General features: G+C 43.9%; 1 protein-coding gene across 1 annotated transcript in view; it reads right to left on the bottom strand.

The window, feature by feature from the left end:
- Window positions 1–18,066, bottom strand: part of MRPL52 (mitochondrial ribosomal protein L52) — a 35,402-nt gene that overhangs the window by 7,811 nt on the left and 9,525 nt on the right. Inside the window, exons 2-4 of the mRNA XM_082246185.1 lie at window positions 14,206–14,311; window positions 10,401–10,468; window positions 4,392–4,456 (exon numbers count right to left, since the gene is read on the bottom strand). Of these exons, the coding sequence (XP_082102311.1) occupies window positions 4,392–4,456; window positions 10,401–10,468; window positions 14,206–14,311 (239 nt within the window). The remainder of the gene's footprint in view (window positions 1–4,391; window positions 4,457–10,400; window positions 10,469–14,205; window positions 14,312–18,066) is intronic.

Raw genomic sequence — 18,066 nt, forward strand, 5'->3', positions numbered from 1 at the left:
AATTGCCCGGACAACATCCAAGGCATGCAAAGCAAATTCCTTCGGATGCTTAGGCCTGGGACACAGGGAAGGCAACACAATGTCTTCATTCAAATGAAAATCCGAGACAACCTTTGGAATAAATGACGGACAGGGGTGAAGAACCACCTTATCCCTGTGAATCACCAGGTAAGGTGAACGACATAATAAAACTACCAGTTCCGACTCCCTGCGCGCAGAGGTGATAACCACTAAAAAGGCAATCTTCTGGGACAGCGTGAGCAGGGGAATCTCCCGAATATTTTCAAAGGGAAGCTCCTGTAGAGCTGAAAGCACCCAATTAAGATCCCAAGGCGGCAACGGAGCCCGCACTGGAGGAACCAAACGTTGGACACCCTGAAGAAAGGTACGCACTAGGGAGTGTGTGGCCAAAGGTCATTGGAAGAAGATCGCCAAAGCCGATACCTGGCCCTTTATGGTACTCAAGGTCAATTTCTAGTTAACCCCCCATTGAAGAAAGGTTAAGATCTGAGCCACGAGAAGGAGCGAGGAAGAACCTCAAGGGAGAGACTCACCGCGTAATTGTCGTCTTCCACGTACGATGGTAGATCTTCCTAGAAGTAGATTTCCTAGCTGTCAACAGTGTAGGAATTCCCGACTGAGATAAACCCCTATCCTTCAGCACCTGGCGTTCAAAAGCCAAGCCGTCAAAGCCAGTGACTGTAAAGCAGAATGGAAAATCAGTCCTTGGGACAGCAGATACTCCCTGAGTGAAAACTGCCAAGGAACGTCGGTAACCAGCCGCACCAGATCGGGTGAACCAAGCCTGGCGAGGCCACTAAGATGACCGGAATTCCTTTTGCCTTGATCCTGTGTAGAAGGCTGGGCAGAGGCTTGAGAGGAGGGAAGGCGTAAATAAGACAATACTGACCCCACGCGGCAACCAGCCCATCTGTGGCATCAACCAAAGGATCCCTTGACCGAGCCACAAACCTCTGCAATTTTCTGTTGAGTCGAGATGCCAACAGATCCCCCTCGGTGGTGCCCCACTAGAAACATAGCTGCTGAAAACACGTCCGGATGAAGGGACAACTCCCTATGGTCCAGCGCCTGCCGACTGAGGTAATCTGCCTGTCAATTTTCCACCCTGGAAATGTGTACGGCGGAGAGGGCTGGAACGAATAGTTCTGCCCACCTTAGAATGCCGGCTACCTCTAGAGCCGCCAGGACATTTCCTGTGCCCCCTTGGTGATTGATAATAGCCACGGCCGTGCCATTGTCCGATTAAATGTGCACTGGACAACCCTGAAGACGATCCAGCCAATGATCCAGACACAGTCTGATCGCTCAGAGTTCCTAGACATTGATCAGGAGTCTGGACTCTTTCAGTGTCTCGATTCCCTGAGCAGAATGCTTGCCAAGGACGTCTCACCAGCTGGACAGACTGGCATCTGTGGTGACCACTGTCCAATACAAGAGAAGGAAGGACTTTCCCAGCCGAAGCACCGGAGAAGGAAGCCACCATGTCAGGGATATGAATGTCCAGAGACTGCGGAGTCTTGTCCCATTTGGTCAGAATTTCCCTTTGCAAGGACCTCGTATGAAACTGTGCAAATGGAACCGACCTCGAACGTAGACACCATGAGGCCCAGCACCCACATGCAAGTCCAGAGGGATGACCATTTGTTGGACGGCAGGAGGTGAACTGCAGCCTGTAACTTCTGGAGTTTGTCCAGAGGAAAGAGCACTCTGGCTAAGGTCGAGTCCACAGTCAGGCTCAGATAGTCCAGTTTTGTGGATGGAACCAGAGCAGACTTCTGAAAATTCAGAATCCAGTCGAACTACTGCAGAGTTCGTATTGTGACTCCGCTCGTAGGAGGAGATCGTCCAAGTAGCCCAGTATTGTGATCCCCTGTTAGTGTAGCAAAGCTAGCACCCAGGCTAACACTTTTGTGAAGACCCGAGGAGCAGATGCGAGACCAAAGGGTAATGCCAGCCACAAACTGATAATGCTCCTCTCCCACAGCAAAGGGGAGAAAACGCTGGTGACTGGCACACATTGGAATGTGAAGGTAGGCATCTTTAATATCGATAGAGGCGAGGAAATCCCTCTGGAACAGGGATGCCACCATCATTCGAATTGACTCAATTTTTAACTTCTGTACCCACACAAAGCAGTTTAGCTCCTTGAGGTCCAGGATTGGACACACTTTGCCTTCCTTCCTGGGAACTGTGAACAGGTTTGAGTAAAATCCCTGAAAACGTTCCGAGGTCGGAACCGGGACAATCATCCCTTGAAGGAACAGGTCTTGTACCGCCCCAAACAGGCCCTGTAAGCGGTCTAGGGACAGGCACAAATTGGAAGGAAAAAAACCTTATTGGGGGACAAGAGCGAAACTCTATCTTGTAGCCGGACCAAATGACTTCATGGACCCACTTGTCTTTCACTCGGGAAGTCCACGGGTCCGGAAACTAGCGAAGACGTCCCCCCACCCCCGAGCCAGATGAAGGCGCACCTTCATGCAGAAGGATCCGCAGCCCAGCACTTGAGTCAAAAGACACGCCTAAGGACCACTAGCCCGTTGCCCACAAGCCACCTCCACCCAGCGCACAAGAGACTCCAGGACCACTGTCAGTGCATGGATGGATGGTTGGGATCTGGAGGGCCCAGCAGCCTCAGAGAGGGGATCAGGTGGGGAAATATGCTCCGAAGACTCCATGAGTCACCAGGGGGACCCCACAAAGTGTAAAACACTGCTAAGAGACAACCCCCAACCCACAGGCAGCACCACCCGGTCACCAGTCACAAAGCACCAAGTGATCGTCAGCAGAGAGGTAGAGCACCCCACCAGACTCACCACCCACAGAAACAGGTACCTGCAGCCACCAGGAGAATCTGCACTATATGTGCAGCGATTAGGAAGTAAAAAGATCCAGGAGTCAGCAAAAGGGGATGAGGAGGAGGGGCTTTCACTGCCGAAATCGCCATCCATAGGGCTCCATTGTCATGGTCGCTGCTATTTCCAATGGCAAACCATAACAAAATGGCCGCCGGACTACACAAACATGGCCGCCGTATAAAGAAAGAAACACACAAGCTACAACAAAATGGCGGCCCCCACATGGCACCACGAGGCTTACAGGGACCAAGGAGGCAGACCAGTCCTCAATGACAGGGGCTCTGATAGGAGCCCCTACCAGGTACAACCCTACCCCCCTTGCACAGTCGATCGTTCGGTCACGGGCAGCGCACCCCCCCCCCATCCACAGTTAGTGCCTTGCCCCCATCCCAGGAAAAGTAGCCAGACCACCCAAACAGCCCCAGCGTGGATTTGGGGTCAGATGAGAGACTTGGCAAGGGGGTATCCCTGCGGGAGGGAGGGGAACCCGAGGGTCTGACAGTCCCAAGGAGGGGCCCACGTCCACCCCAAAACCCTCCAGGGGGAGAGGAGGGACAGCTACTCACCATACAAGGAACCAGGTGGGAACTGCTAAAGACAGAACCCCTCTCCTGCAAAATCAGGGAGCTGTCGGCCAGGAGGAACACTGCAACTTGGGACGAGAACAGGTCGTATGCGACCTCACAAGGCGTTTAATTCGCAGGCCAGCCCCCGTCCAGTGGGGCTATGTCACGGCCGACCTAGCGCAGAGCTGAGGTCTGCGCACGCTTGGTGGTCAGACTGGGGTGACCACTGGATCTAGATTATCCAGCCCGTCACCCAGTCCGGCAGTTGATTGTAGATCTCACAGGAAAAAATTCAGGAAGGAAAAAATTTTCTATCTAAAAAATGTTGCCAGGACCAAAGAACCCAGCCTGACTAGGCAGAAAAAAATGAGTGGCTATAGCAGAGAGAGGGAGTATACCCCCTGGGACTGCCCATGGGTGTAGCCAGAATTATTTTCTGCCTAGTGTCCTACTCCTGTAGGGGACAGTATAAGCCAATAGTTATGACTATCAGGAGCGGTGTCCGTCAATGAACGAAAGAGAAAATGTGATTTCACCAAAAGCAATGGAAGGGAGCATTGACACATAAATGAATACAGTGTTGCATGATATTCGTCTGCACATATGAAGAAGCAATGCAAATAATTGTGCAGTTTGTGCCAATTAACATATAGAGTAAAAACCAAAAAAATAAATCACTGGCCTTCAGACAAACTTACAATATATAAAACAGACATTAAACCATTAGTGTGTCTATCTGTGGGTGGATTCACTGAGGAAATACAATTTTGTTTTTTTTTCTAAGCACAGAGTTCTGCAGAAGGAATGTCCTCAGTAAGTCAATAACTTCAAGTGGATTTAGCATTCCTGTAATTGTCATTTTCTTTAGTACCGCTGTAGTAGCAGAGTTTGAAGCTTTAGCAATCCAAAACTGTGAGCAAATCATACCAGTTTGTAACACACTTACAGCCAAAGCCTTGTTTTCCTCTAGTCTCCTGATCTGGCCTTTCCACAGTGGGGCTGGACGTCCATCTATGAATGAGAATATTCAGTTTCAAAGAATTGTAATAAGATCAGTTTTGTGTAGTTAGGCGTTGCTTTACTTCGAAGCTTGCAGTATGGCTTATGTGCAGAAATAGAAATTCCTGTTATTACATATATTAGCCAGAAAAGCCTCTTCTGTACTTATTCAGTTTCTCTATTATTGGTACCAGACTTATTTCAAGGTTAGGGGGCAAAAAAAGGCTATACCTCTTTTCAGGAGACTATCTATGCTAGTCATGTTCCAGTAAAGGATGGCAAAAGGACCATCCCTCAAGAGCCATAGATGTCTACAATAAAAGGAACAAGGTTCCACTGAAAGGAACAAAGATAAAAGGAAATTGATGAGTTTTCTTCCAAGACCACTGTGCCAATGTTGCATACATTGCTGTAATGCAATTACAGAATGAAACGGAAAGGAAATCATGAAATGCAAAGGGTTATAGTGAGACAAACTTTCTCATGGATAATATTGCCACATATTTAGGAACCCATTGGGTGTGCTGGTAGCAGGTAAGGATTTGTCTAGACGTAAAAAAAAACAAAACAAAAAAAACAACCATGCTTTTGCCAAACCGAGAAAAATGAAGATTACAAGCATTGAGCTTATTCTCCCTGGAGAAGAGACGTTTGAGATGAGATATAACAGTAATATATAAATATCTCAATGGTGATTCTAGCATAGGGAGGAAACTTTTCAGTTTCAGGGAGCTTAAGGGGACATGCTGCCACTCAATGAAATTGGAGAAGCAATTCAACCTTAAACTATATAGGGGGTTCTTTATTGTTAGAGCGGCAAGGATGTGGAACTCCCTTCCACAATCAGTGGTGTAAGCGGCAAGTGTCGATAATTTTTAAAAGACTGGGCATCTTAGCCAACGCAATATGCAGGAATATGGAAAATTGTATTGACATAAACACACTCACCCCTACACAGGTTGAACTAGATGGACTGGTATCCCTATTAAATCTTACCAACTTTGAAACTAGAAGATGAGCCCTTTCCAAGGGTAGTAAAGAATCTTTGAGAATAAGATGATCCAGGTATAGAATTACTGCATTGCTATGTTAGTGTTGTCACGCCCCACAGACTGCAACTGGCAAACTAATGAAAACGGGCCACACTGGTAGTTACTGCCCTGGAAGGCAAACACTGAGATACTGTTACAATGCCTTTCAGAAGGGAAAATTAAGTAAGCATCCTTTTATTTCAGACTGAAATGTTTCCAGCAATAATGACTGCAGCCTCCTGCCTCTGAGTACTTCCTCATTTGCATTTGAAAAAACCTGCTCCCAGTACAGGCTACTCATTCTGTGCAAAGAACAGGTCCCTATGTCTACCAGTATTGGCCAGGAACAGCTTCTTTACAGCAATAGAAATGCAGCGTGCAGTCTGGCTACACTACATTGTAGAAGAAGCCCAGCAACTCTACACCAAAAGTGTGCCCCTAGTATTTTGTTTTAGTATTAGATAGTGTTTGAAAGGGTTAGAACCTCTGTCAAATTTGTATATGCAGTCGGTGATGTCAACTGGAAGAACTCCCGGGTAGGTAAACGATGAAGGCTTTCAAATCGGACAGATGAAAGGAAACCCATTTATGGGAACTACTATGAGCATTGCTTAGAAACTCTTGCTTCTAGAGAAGCTGGCCAGTTTTGCTCATTGTCTAACAGAGAGGACAGAGTGATGGAAAGGCTTTTGTATTAAACACAAAATAAAAAATTGGAAATAAAAAGGTCTTAAAATGTTTAAGAGTAGAATAAGATTCTGTAGCTTTTGATATAGTCCATAACACTAGCAACTTTGAAGCCGAGGTTTGCCCGACTTTTAAAGGATGTATGAAAGAAGCACTTTCTGGAAGGCCAAAGAAATAATTTTTTAAGTGGGCAATGAGGTAGGACTGGTGGCAAAATGCAGGTTCAGATCCGGGCTAAGAGGCATACTACTATATATAGTATGTACAGATCTAAGCTAAATGTGTTTTCAGGATCAAGTCCAAAGGTGGATTGTACATCTAAGCTCTTCCTGGTAAAAAAAAAAAGTGGAACAGACTCTGGCACTGGGATGCCAGCCATGTACCATACCTTTATGGTACAGGAAGGGTTAGTCTTGGGTAGAAATAATTGCAGTGCAGGAAAAAGGAGTACTAAATCAAGGATTTACATTTACTTAGTGCTGGTAAGTGTTACTGTTGGGGTTACAGGGAGGGTTTGTACGAAGGGGACTTTAAAGTATTCACACCAAGAAGCAAAGTTGGATTATCCACAAGGCAACCTAGACAGAAAGCCTAGGTTCTGGTGGTTATCCAGGGGGCCCAGCTAAAATATTTATGATCGGATAGTTCATATGATCATCTCTAGGCATCTGATGGGCCATGCCAGTACAGACAATGCAAATGGGGATGACTACTCTGTTTTTATTGCAATCCTTATCAATCTATGTTGTACATGTTGAACGTTTCATTTTATGCAGTGTATGTTGAATCAACAGCCCCATTCTGCCTTAATCCATCTCAAAACTGTTGCTTTGCCTAGTCCCCAAAACAGGTGCACTTTAACGGTGCTGTCCATCAAAGGAAAGCAACTTCTCCCACAATCTAATGCATTAAACTTTTCTGAAATTTCCCTTAGGATTTGGGTAAAGGAATTTTCTGGGGTGTTCTGGCAAAATTAGATAATAGTTGCATAAGCACCGAATATATATTCTTCTATTATAGCTTACAAAGTAGACAGGACATTGCTAAAGAAGAAAAATGTAAAACCATTAAGAACTGTCATAACAATTGATTTATACTCAACTTTGAAATCTTTGGCTACTTTTGCATATTAAAGCAAGATGAGTGTTGATTTCTTTACTAAATATGCAGGAGTTACTGTTTGTGGTTCAAAAAGATTGAATCTTCATCTGCACACGTGTGTATGGCTATGCACAACTAGGTACATCTTTATATGCAATGTCAAGTACTAGATCAGAGGAGACCCCCAAGGCCTAATAACATACATGACTTCCCACTACACCTTGCAGTCATTCGCATAAATAATAATCTCACTACATAATAGAAGAAGAACATGTGCTTTTTGCTGGTCATAGACACACTGATTTTTGATCCAGTCAGTTAATTGACTGTAAAACTGTAGTTTTCTTCATTAATCAATTGCAAAATGTATGTTTCTCCTGATCCATACCCTCACCCAAGGATTTCTACCCATTACAATGCAAATTCCAATCATAATAAAGGGGCTAGAGATGGTTTTGTCTCATTTTTACTGCTAGTTGTTTTAAGATTGTGCTTATTGAGTGGTATGTCTTGGTGCTACCAGATGTTAATATTGTGCATTAAAACTACTGTGACCTCTAGCTTTGACTTTCTAAAAATTGTCACCAAATAGTTATCTTTAAAAATTGAAAAGAAAAATTTGATTTAAAAAAAAGCCCGCCAGCTGAATCAGTGTGTATCACAGTAAAGTCTTTCTAGAACAGAAGGTTTTCCCATGTCTCATTCTATCAAAAAAAGGAGGATTAGTCTTCATTTCAGGACAGTTGTTGGAAACATGCAGATTATTGCTTTATGCCCCATCAGCCAAATGCACATGCAGAACCACAGGTGTCTAGTACAGATATAGTCTAATATTATAGAGCAATGTATTCCAAATAGCATACAGTTGTGTCAGGCTTTTTGATATGATCTAAATTGATCATAAGGGAATGACAGTAGTGAAAAAGAATTTACCAGATTGTATCAATTGCATCATTGAATTTAAACAAGTGGATTAATGTGCAAGCATTGGTGTTGAGCAGCACAAGTCAGCACATGAACTGTGCTGTGAAAAACATGAGGGTGTGCCACCTAGTGGTTATTGTGAAAATATTAATTGTACCAACTTTAAAAAATGTAACTGTATATTTCTCACTGTGGGCTATTGCCCACCGCAGAAAAAAAAAATACCAAGGTAAATTCTCCTGCTAATTATGTTTACATCGATACATATATGTGTGCGTGTTATTGTCCTTTGTACGCATAGTAGGGCCGAGACACAGAAGCACAAACTTAGCTCAAGCCCTGATTTAACTATTTTATCTTTGCTCCAAATTCTGTCTGCTCCAGTCTAGGAAAATCCCCTCTATGTATCCTTTGCTCTGTTCTGAAGGAGAAAGCAAGTACACGGGTGGGTTGAACAGTGATCACACTGATCAGAGTAAAAGACCTGGAGCTGTCAGTGAGAGCTGTTCTGGGAGCATGCTATGGAATGCACTTCCCCCACAAACACCCCTGCGCATATACACTATATTACCAAAAGTATTGGGACGCCTGCCTTTACACGCACATGAACTCCCAGTCTTAGTCTGTAGGGTTCAATATTGAGTTGGCCCACCCTTTGCAGCTATAACAGCTTCAACTCTTCTGGGAAGGCTGTCCACAAGGTTTAGGAGTGTTTCTATGGGAATGTTTGACCATTCTTCCAGAATTGCATTTGTGAGGTCAAACCCTGATCTGGACGAGAAGGCCTGGCTCACAGTTTGCGCTCCAATTCATCCCAAAGGTATTCTATCGGGTTGAGGTCAGGACTTTGTGCACTGATACGCAGTTATGTTGGAACAGGATGGGCCATCCCCAAACTGTTCCCACAAAGTTGGGAGCATGAAATTGCCCAAAATGTCTTGTTATGTCGACGCCTTAAGAGTTTCCTTCACTGGAACTAAGAGGCCAAGCCCAACCCCTGAAAAACAATCCCACACCATAATCCCCCTTCCACCAAATGATTTATACCAGTGCACAAAGCAAGGTCCATAAAAACATGGATGAGCGAGTTTGGGGTGGAGGAACTTGACTGGCCTGCACAGAATCCTGACCTCAACCCGATAGGACACTTTTGGAATTAGACCGGAGACTGCAAGCCAGGCCTTCTCGTCCAACATGCCTGACCTCACAAATGCGTTTCTGGAAGAATGGTGAAACATTCCCATAGACACACTCCTAAACCTTGTGGACAGCCTTCCCAGATGAGTTGAAGCTGTTATAGCTGCAAAGGGTGGGCCAACTCAATATTGAACCTACAGGCTAAGACTGGGATGCCATGTTCATATAAAGGTAGGCGTCCCGATACTTTTGGTAATATAGTGTATATGGCACCTCAGAAGGTGGCTCACCTCCATACGCCACATATATGTATGACGCTGGTGTCAACGGATTACTAAAATTGGACATATAGCATTTCAGGTATTAAAACAGAACTATATTCAACATTGATTATACTTGACGGTCTGTAATGTATGGTTTGATACCTTTGTATAAATTACAGCTACGAGATGCAAAAGATGGACCGTATAAACTCACTGGCCACTATATTATTAGGTAGTACCGGGTACTTGTGCCTTCAGGACCACCTAAATTCTTTGTGGCATAGATTCAAGGAGGTTTTGTAAACATTCCTCAGAGATTTTGGTCCATATTGACATGCTCTCATCATGCAGTTGCTGCAAATTTATCGGCTACACATTTACTATGCGAATCTCCCGTTTAGTCATATTGATTAGCCTGATTAGCCTGGTTAAGATGAATGTACTCCCTGCATGCACAGGAGTTTATGTAACCCGGCACATGTTAGGACTATGCTGGGTTGCCCCGGAGTCCCTTTAACAGGTGGTTAACACCCAGGGGGGCTCTCTCTCTCTTACAATTTTTTTGAAAATTACAATTTTTTTTACATTTACACTAAAATTCTATTTTATATGGGACTTATGAACCAAGAAATGCATGTACACATTAAAAAAAAAAAAAAAACAGCTACATCACGAAAAGTCAATGTGCTTTGAAGAACGCTGAAACGAAAATTCATGTTTGAATGACGCAACTTTCCATCTTATGCAAAAAGTTGAATATGTGTAAATATTTCAATAAATCTGACAAAACGCATCACATCTATCTTAATTTACCTGCAAAGCTCCAGTCTGGAAGGTCTGTCAAGGGTCCATACTCTGAATCACTGCGAGCAAAACCATACCTGTGTGTAGACATTGGAAATGTTAAGTATTCCCTTCATAATAACAATACATTCTACAGATGAAAAACCAGCTATCTACAGGATGTTATTTTGGGTTTATCAATCAACCAGCTATTAGCAAAGCCACTGACCAGGTAGATGGTGGATTCTCGATGGATGCACTTTTAGACACTTGCTGTATCACCAATTAAAAACAGAGACCTTATTCATTTCTAAAGTACAATCATATGAAAAAGTAAAAACTCCCATAGCAATTTTTTTTTATTTTTTAAACCCTCAGCAATTTTCCTGGTGGACTGACCCTGGTTTCGTGGATATCCATTCACTATTCACTCCTACTAAAATACTTTCCTTTGAATCTCTTAGATCCTCCCATGATATCCCCCTACGTGAACATTACAGATATCTTCAACTCCAACATTTCCTCCAACAACTCATCAAATCTGAACCCTTACCCTGCACATTGACTCTCTTCGAGAGCCTTTGCAGGGCGAGACCTCACTCGCCGGGGACTCATTTCGCTTCTTTATGCCTCTATTATCTCTCGCGACAAACCTCCGCTTCTGCCTTATCATTCCCAATGGCAAAAGGACTTGGGGAGGCAGTTAGATGGGGAAGATTGGCAGCATATCACAGCTGCTCTTTCAAAATGCTCTCGTAATTTACTGATCTTAGAAAATGCCTATAAAGTGTTCTACAGATGGTATTACACCCCAGCTAGGTTGGCCAGGTTTATACCAACATATTCTCCCCTGCGCTTCCGGGGATGCTCCCAGGAGGGGACCATGGCCCATATTTGGTGGACATGTTCCGAGGTGTGCAGACTGTGGATCAGGGTCTACGCCCTGCTTCGCACTATTTTCCATATTAACCTAAAGAGAGACCCCTATGAGGTCCTTTTATGCAAACCAATAATTGAACTGTCTCGTCAACAACGGCAACTGGCTCAGAATCTGTTTACTGCTACAAAATTGAGTATTGCCAGGGCTTGGAAGACCCCATTGCTCAGTTTCGAAGCAGTCAAAAACCGTATGAATGACAAAAAAAGGAGGGACGCCCCCTCCCGTGGTTTTGCCCGGGTCTCCCGTCCCACTGGGAGACCCGAGCACCCAGCCGTCACGTCCGCCGGCTTGATGGAGTCCCGATCAAAGCCAAGCGGCAGTGATCGGGTCTCCAATGATGTAACCCGGAGGCAGCGTCCATGACGTCACGTCCAGGTTACTTTGCTGCTAAAGGCGGCAGATTCAAAAAGTGAGAGTATTCAAAAATGCTGTTTTCGGCGTTTTGAATACATGGAAGTGTAGTGGAGGGGTCTAGGTCTTTTAGACCCTCGATCCCTCCATAAAGAGTACCTGTCACTGCATATTGCTGTCACAAGGGATGTTTACATTGCTTGTGACAGCAATAAAAGTGATTAGCTCACGCACGAAATGGAATATGGAAGTCGCGCCGCAAATGAAATCGCTGTTGAAACCACACATGTGAGGTATTGCCGCGATCGCCAGAGCGTGAGCAACAATTTTAAAAAAAGAGCTACACTCTAACTCACTCTAAACTGGTACCCGGTAAAAAATTTTAAAGCGTCGCCTATAGAGATTTTTATTGACCGTAGTTTGTCGCCATTCCGCGGGTGTGCGCAATTTTAAACCGTAACATGTTGGGTATCTATTTACTCAGTGTGACATCATCTTTCACAGTATATAAAAAAATAGGCTAACTTTACTGTTTTGTTTTTTTTTAAATGCAGTGAAATGTGATTTTTCCAAAAAAATGGCGTTTGAAAGACAGCTGCGCAAATACCGCGGAACAAAAAATATTGGAATGACCGCCATTTTATTCTCCAGAGTCTTTGCTAAAAAAATATATATAATGTTTGGGGATTTTAAGTAGTTTTCTAGCAAAAAATACTGATTTTACCTTGTAAACAAAAAGTGTCAAAAATAGGCTTGGTGGTAAAGTGGTTAACGTTAGGATCCACCCAGATGCCTGGACCGGCAGCTGGCTCAGCCTCTCAGCACAACGTTGAGAGCCTAATGCCCCATACACACGTGCAGATTATCTGCAGACTTTTGTCTGCAGACTTACCAAAACCATATAATATGAGGTCAAACCTAAACACTTTCAATTTGTATGCAATCCGGCAGGCCCTTGCACTACATAGAAAAGGTAAGTCTGCAGACAAAAGTCTGCAGATAATCTGCACGTGTGTATGGGGCATAAGGCAGTCACTCCCGCTACCACCACAGCCCGGCGCTTAGAGGAGCGCTGGAGGGGCAGAGCACAGATGGGTGAATGACAGTCACAGGCTCGCTGCTCACTGAAGACTGAGAACCGAGTGATCAGTGGTCTTTAAAGCGGAGTTCCACTAATTTTTGTGTTTATTAAAAGACAGCAGCTTCAAAAAGTGTAGCTGCTGACTTTTAATAAACACAAGCTCACCTGTTCCATGATCCAGAGATACGGGTGCTTAAAGCCTCTCGGCGGCCGCCGGCATCTCTAGTGTGGGCCCCCGGCTGTGAGAGCTTGCGGCTTCACAGCTGGGTGTGCACTGCACATGCGCGATTCACGCTGCGCGTTGTGAATGGCCGGGCAATCTTCTGGGACCTCTGACGTGTCCCAGTTGATTGCAGGGAGGGAGGATGAGAGGAGAACTTCTGCTTGAGCCACCTAGGTGGCCCGAGCAGAAGTGGGAGTGGGTACCTGTCAAATCTAGGTACCCACTTCCTCCCCAAAAAAAATGACATGCCTAAAGTGGCATCTCAAGGGGTCAGCAGTATTTAAAGCAGAAGTTCCACTTTTGGGTGGAACTCCACTTTAAACGCTTGGTTCTCAGTCTTAGATCCCTTTCACAATGCTCTGTAGTAAAATCGCAGTAAAAACGTATATGCATTTTTATCGTGATTTTGCTGTGTTTCAGATGCATTTCCTGTGCGTTTATGGGCTGCCTGCACCTGTGAAAAATGGACATGAGACTCAAAAACACAACAAAAATGCAAATTGCGGGTGCGGTTTTACTGCGATTTCCATTCATTTCAATGGGGAGCTGCGTTTTTGGTGTGGTTTCCAAAATAGCACCAAAGATGCAGCATGTAGGACTTTTCAAAAACGCACTGCACCTACAGCGCAGTGGTGTGAAAAGTCCCACAAGTTTTCAAAGGAAACATTTTTCCTGCGTTTTCTTGCAAGGTAAAAATGTATCAGTGTGAAAGGGCCCTTAGATGTAGTGAGTGACAGATGCAGCATCGCAGTGATGCTGCATCCACCTAGGTGTGTATGTCGGTTTGGTTTTGATTTTTGAACCTCATACTTCTCTTTCAAGCTGGTGCCATAACTGCTTCTATAGTTCTCCTGTTTCAGGATGGCTTTCTTTCTCTTGCAGCATCCTATGGAGCCACACTTCCATGCAGGGACTAGAGTTTTATCTCCCTACACTATGTGCATTAATTGAAACACGGCCCCACAGCCTAGGATGGCAAGTCACTCCCCTGCTGCCCACACTCCTTGCTTCTTCAAGCTAACACGCTGGCTGAAATCTGCACTGTCCAGCTAACTCTTACCACTGCGAGTGCTGGAGAAAAAAAAATGTAAGCAATCGTTTTTGTTGGAAACGTTTATTTTATTGTAGAAAGGAAAGACAAAGATTTTATTGTGCTCAATCTGTTAAACTAAACAATAAAATGCATTTTGTTTTTGTTCTTAATACTTCCTAAACATTAATGATCATTAAAGATACTCACTGTTTTCTCCAGTCTTGCCCAGCGAAGAGCACAGCACTGTTCTGCAAGTTTCTTTTAAATCTGCATAATACAGAAGTCCTGTGCACACCCCGCTGCATGCATGTCACTGTAAAACATAAACATACAAGTTCTCTGAGTGAAAACTGTCCATGCATGGAGTTCCAATTAGAGCGGATTTTATTCTAGTTTGTTTTATACCTGTGTATGGGGATAACAGAAACCTGATGATCAATTTTTTAAAGAAGCTGATAAACATAAGAGGACCACATTTGAATTTGCCGTTGTCATACAATCCCAACTGCCATACACACATTGGAAATGTTTACATCATGGAATGGACAGGCATTACACTTTAAACTCTTCACATGCATGGCCCACTCTGGAATCACATTTATTTCTAGTAATAGAATGTGTGTTTCATGAAACACACAAACTATGATGCCATTCCTTCTGAACGGCTCCCTAATGCACTGTTACAGTAGCCTTCAAGCCCAACCCCGGGGGAAATAAGAACTGATCCCTTGCAGTGGGGCTGTGACCGCAACTGTAAGGGTTAATTGCTTGTTTATGTTTAAGGGGACAATAGGAGGAAATATATTTACCAGATCCTTCCTGCAGCTTCTGCACCCCCACACTCAACTGGTCTAGGGTCCCGACATCATCCAAACCAGAGCTGGGTCCATAGCCCTGCCCTAGATATGAGGATGCCGAAGCACAGTCCACCGCCGGATGATGGGGAGCACCACCTGTAGGGGGAGTAAAGCCCCGTACACACGTACCGATTGTCGGCCGTAAATATTCGGCCGACGACCGATCGGCCGATTGTAGGCTTGTTAGTATGATGCTTCCGACAGCGCATTTTCGGCCGAACAGAATCTGTCGTGCAAGCATTACAATTTTTGTTGGCCAACACCAGAACGGCCGATTGTTCGCCAGTCAGTACAGATTTCGGCCGACAGACAGCAGATTAGCAAGACTGGGCATGCTCAGAAAAGAAAAAAGACAAGGAAAGTTAACCATCACATGACATCACTTCTGCAGTCGGCTGTTGTTGGCCAACAAAATTTGTGTGCAGTCTTTTGCACTTTTCAACCGACAAGACAGCCCTGGACAAAAGACGGCCGATCGTTCGGCCGACGATCGGGACGTGTGTACGGGGCTTTAAGGCTCAGGTAAGCAAAATTATTTCTCTACTCCCCTAGACAAAATAGGCTTTTAACCCTTGTAACATGGGCACAAGGGATAATTTTTGTATCGGCCCAGAGTTGAGCATTAAAGGAAACCTGTACTCAGGAAGTATGGAAGCGATCATTGCTGATCTCTCCTACACTATCCAGGCACAAATATGCAGATTGGGCAACACATTGCTCTTACTTTAAAGTGACCCTGTCAGCCACCTAATAAAAACTGAAAGCCTATTCCCAAGCTTTAGAAGAGCTGTCAAGGCTCATTTCACAGTGTTATACCATGGCTGCTGCTGTGCACTGTGAATGTGATGTATAAATGACACATTGCATTGTTTCCTTTATTTTTCTGTGGGTTGTAATGCTCTGTACTGTATATGCATTGAAATAAGTACAGCATGTCCTACTTTATTTTTCAGCTCACACCACCGCAGTGCAATAGTGTGAAATGAATAGGACAGAAGACATATTGTCAATGCGTTGGGCAAGGCTTCCCACTGCAGCCCCACACTTAGGCCCTGTTCCCACCTGAGCGCTTTTCAGCTCATAAAACGCTCATCTCTGAACTCTCAAAATGCCCAAAAAGCAAAATCCTATTTATTTCAATGCCCCCTGTTCACATCTGAGCATTTTGTCACCTGGGGCAAAATGCCTGAAGCTCAAAAACGTACATGAGCTTCTTTTTTTGCAGATTACAAACGTTTTTGTTAGATGTCAATGCCTGCTTCCAAACATCTGCAAAAAACACCTGAAAAAATCCCAAAACGCCTGCAAACCATACGCTCAGGTGTGAATGGAGCCTTATTGTGTGAACAGGCCCTTATATCAGCCTTTTTCAACCAGTGTGCCCAGGCACCCTGGGGTGCCTTGGGGTTTCTTCAGGGGTGCCTTGGCAAAATGGCTAAAAATTGCCCAAAAATAGTTTTCAAAATAGGTTTTCATTGTGCACAATTAGAACCTTGTAACTGCCTGCGTCCTAACGACCATTGGCATTATATGTTGATAAGGAGGATGTCAATTGCATGTATAGCATCCTTGTTTGACCCTCCCCTGCCCCTCACATTAGCTGAATGATAGTGAAAAGCAGAGGGAGAAGAGAAACATTGGAATCCTAGTCAGTACCAGTTTACAAAAGTGGATTTGCTTAGGAAGAATAAATCACCTCCAACGTTGGGTGGCCTACTTGTTGCCGCATTATGTAAGACTATTTGAATAGTTTTTACATTTTAGAATGGGGCGCCTTGAGACTGTCCATCATTTTTAAAGGGTGCCCTGACTGAAAAAAAGGTTGAGAAACGCTGCCTTATATTCATCTCTGTGGCCCTTGCCATTTACCATCCCTCCAATCCAGAGGTGCAGCCTTTGTCAAGTATGTTATCATTTGACACTTCTGGAAGCATCCAAAGTCTGTGTCACCACCCACTGCACATTGCGGTTCCATCCTCTGACCCCTGCATAACATTTGTGGGGGGTCACAGGCCTCTGACACTCCAAAATGTGCTGAATACTGAAAAGTCTGATGGAAGTTGTAGAGCTGGAATTAAGTCATAGTAGTGACATGGAAAGGAAGTGTAGTAGCTCTCCTACTGCTGATAATTGACATTTCAGGCTTTTCTTTTTTAACTGACAGGGTCACTTCAAAAGGAACCAGGTCTGAGATGAATATGTAGGCTGCCATTGCTGACTCCACTCCTGAAAACCGCTGAAAAAAGCCCGAAAATACGCCTGAAAAAGCCCCCCAAAAAAACACCTGAAAAAAGCCCAAAAAATGCCTGAAAAAAAAGCCCAAAAAAACGCCTGAAAACGATACACTCAGGTGTGAATGAAGTGTTAGACACTGGCACAAAACAAAAATACAAATTAGAATCTTGACATCATTAGCTGTATGCTTGTTCCATGTCAGTAATCAGGATGCACTGAGACTATGAAGCCAGGCAGCTAGCATTTTCAGAGGGCGTTTTCTGAACATAATAGGCTTGTGTGCAACAGTGTTAATTTCATCGACTAAAACCGACTAAAACGTTTTCGTCGACTAAATTACCACAATTTTAGTAGACTAAAATACGACTAAAACAATTCAGATGACTAAAATACGACTAAAACTAAAATGGCATTTTAGTCTTAAGACTAAAATACGACTAAAACTAAAATTTTAGTCAAGACTATAACTAAAACTAAATTGAAATTTGCTGCCAAAATTGGTGCATGCTCAAAGCTTAATACTATAAATAATAACACATTCGATTTTTCACTCCGGGACCAGCAGTAGTATATAAGGAGTTTGGAAATTGTACAGAAATGCTTAAATAATGCATCACAAATTACAATTGAACTACACCCATTCAATTATAGATGACTAAAATGTACTGGAGTTTTAGTCGACTAAAATGTACTGGAGTTTTAGTCGACTAAAATGTACTGGAGGTCAACAGTGACAACATAATTCTCATAGCAGGTTTAGTTTACGGAGTAATTCAAGTATAAGTAAAGGCAAATCATTTTTATTTTTGGATAGAGTGGAGAGGAATTAGAACATTTGTCAGTTTTTATCGCTGTCTGTGTCCTCATTAGGTAGAATCACCCTCTATATTTTGTCCTGTTTACCATTATCACTGAAAGCAAAAGGAAAATCCCCAATTTTGGGTTGTCAGGTCCGGTTCACATTTATGCGATGCGG

Source organism: Pelophylax lessonae, assembly GCF_965119305.1.
Source record: "Pelophylax lessonae genome assembly, chromosome: 1".
Taxonomy (NCBI): Eukaryota; Metazoa; Chordata; class Amphibia; order Anura; family Ranidae; genus Pelophylax; species Pelophylax lessonae.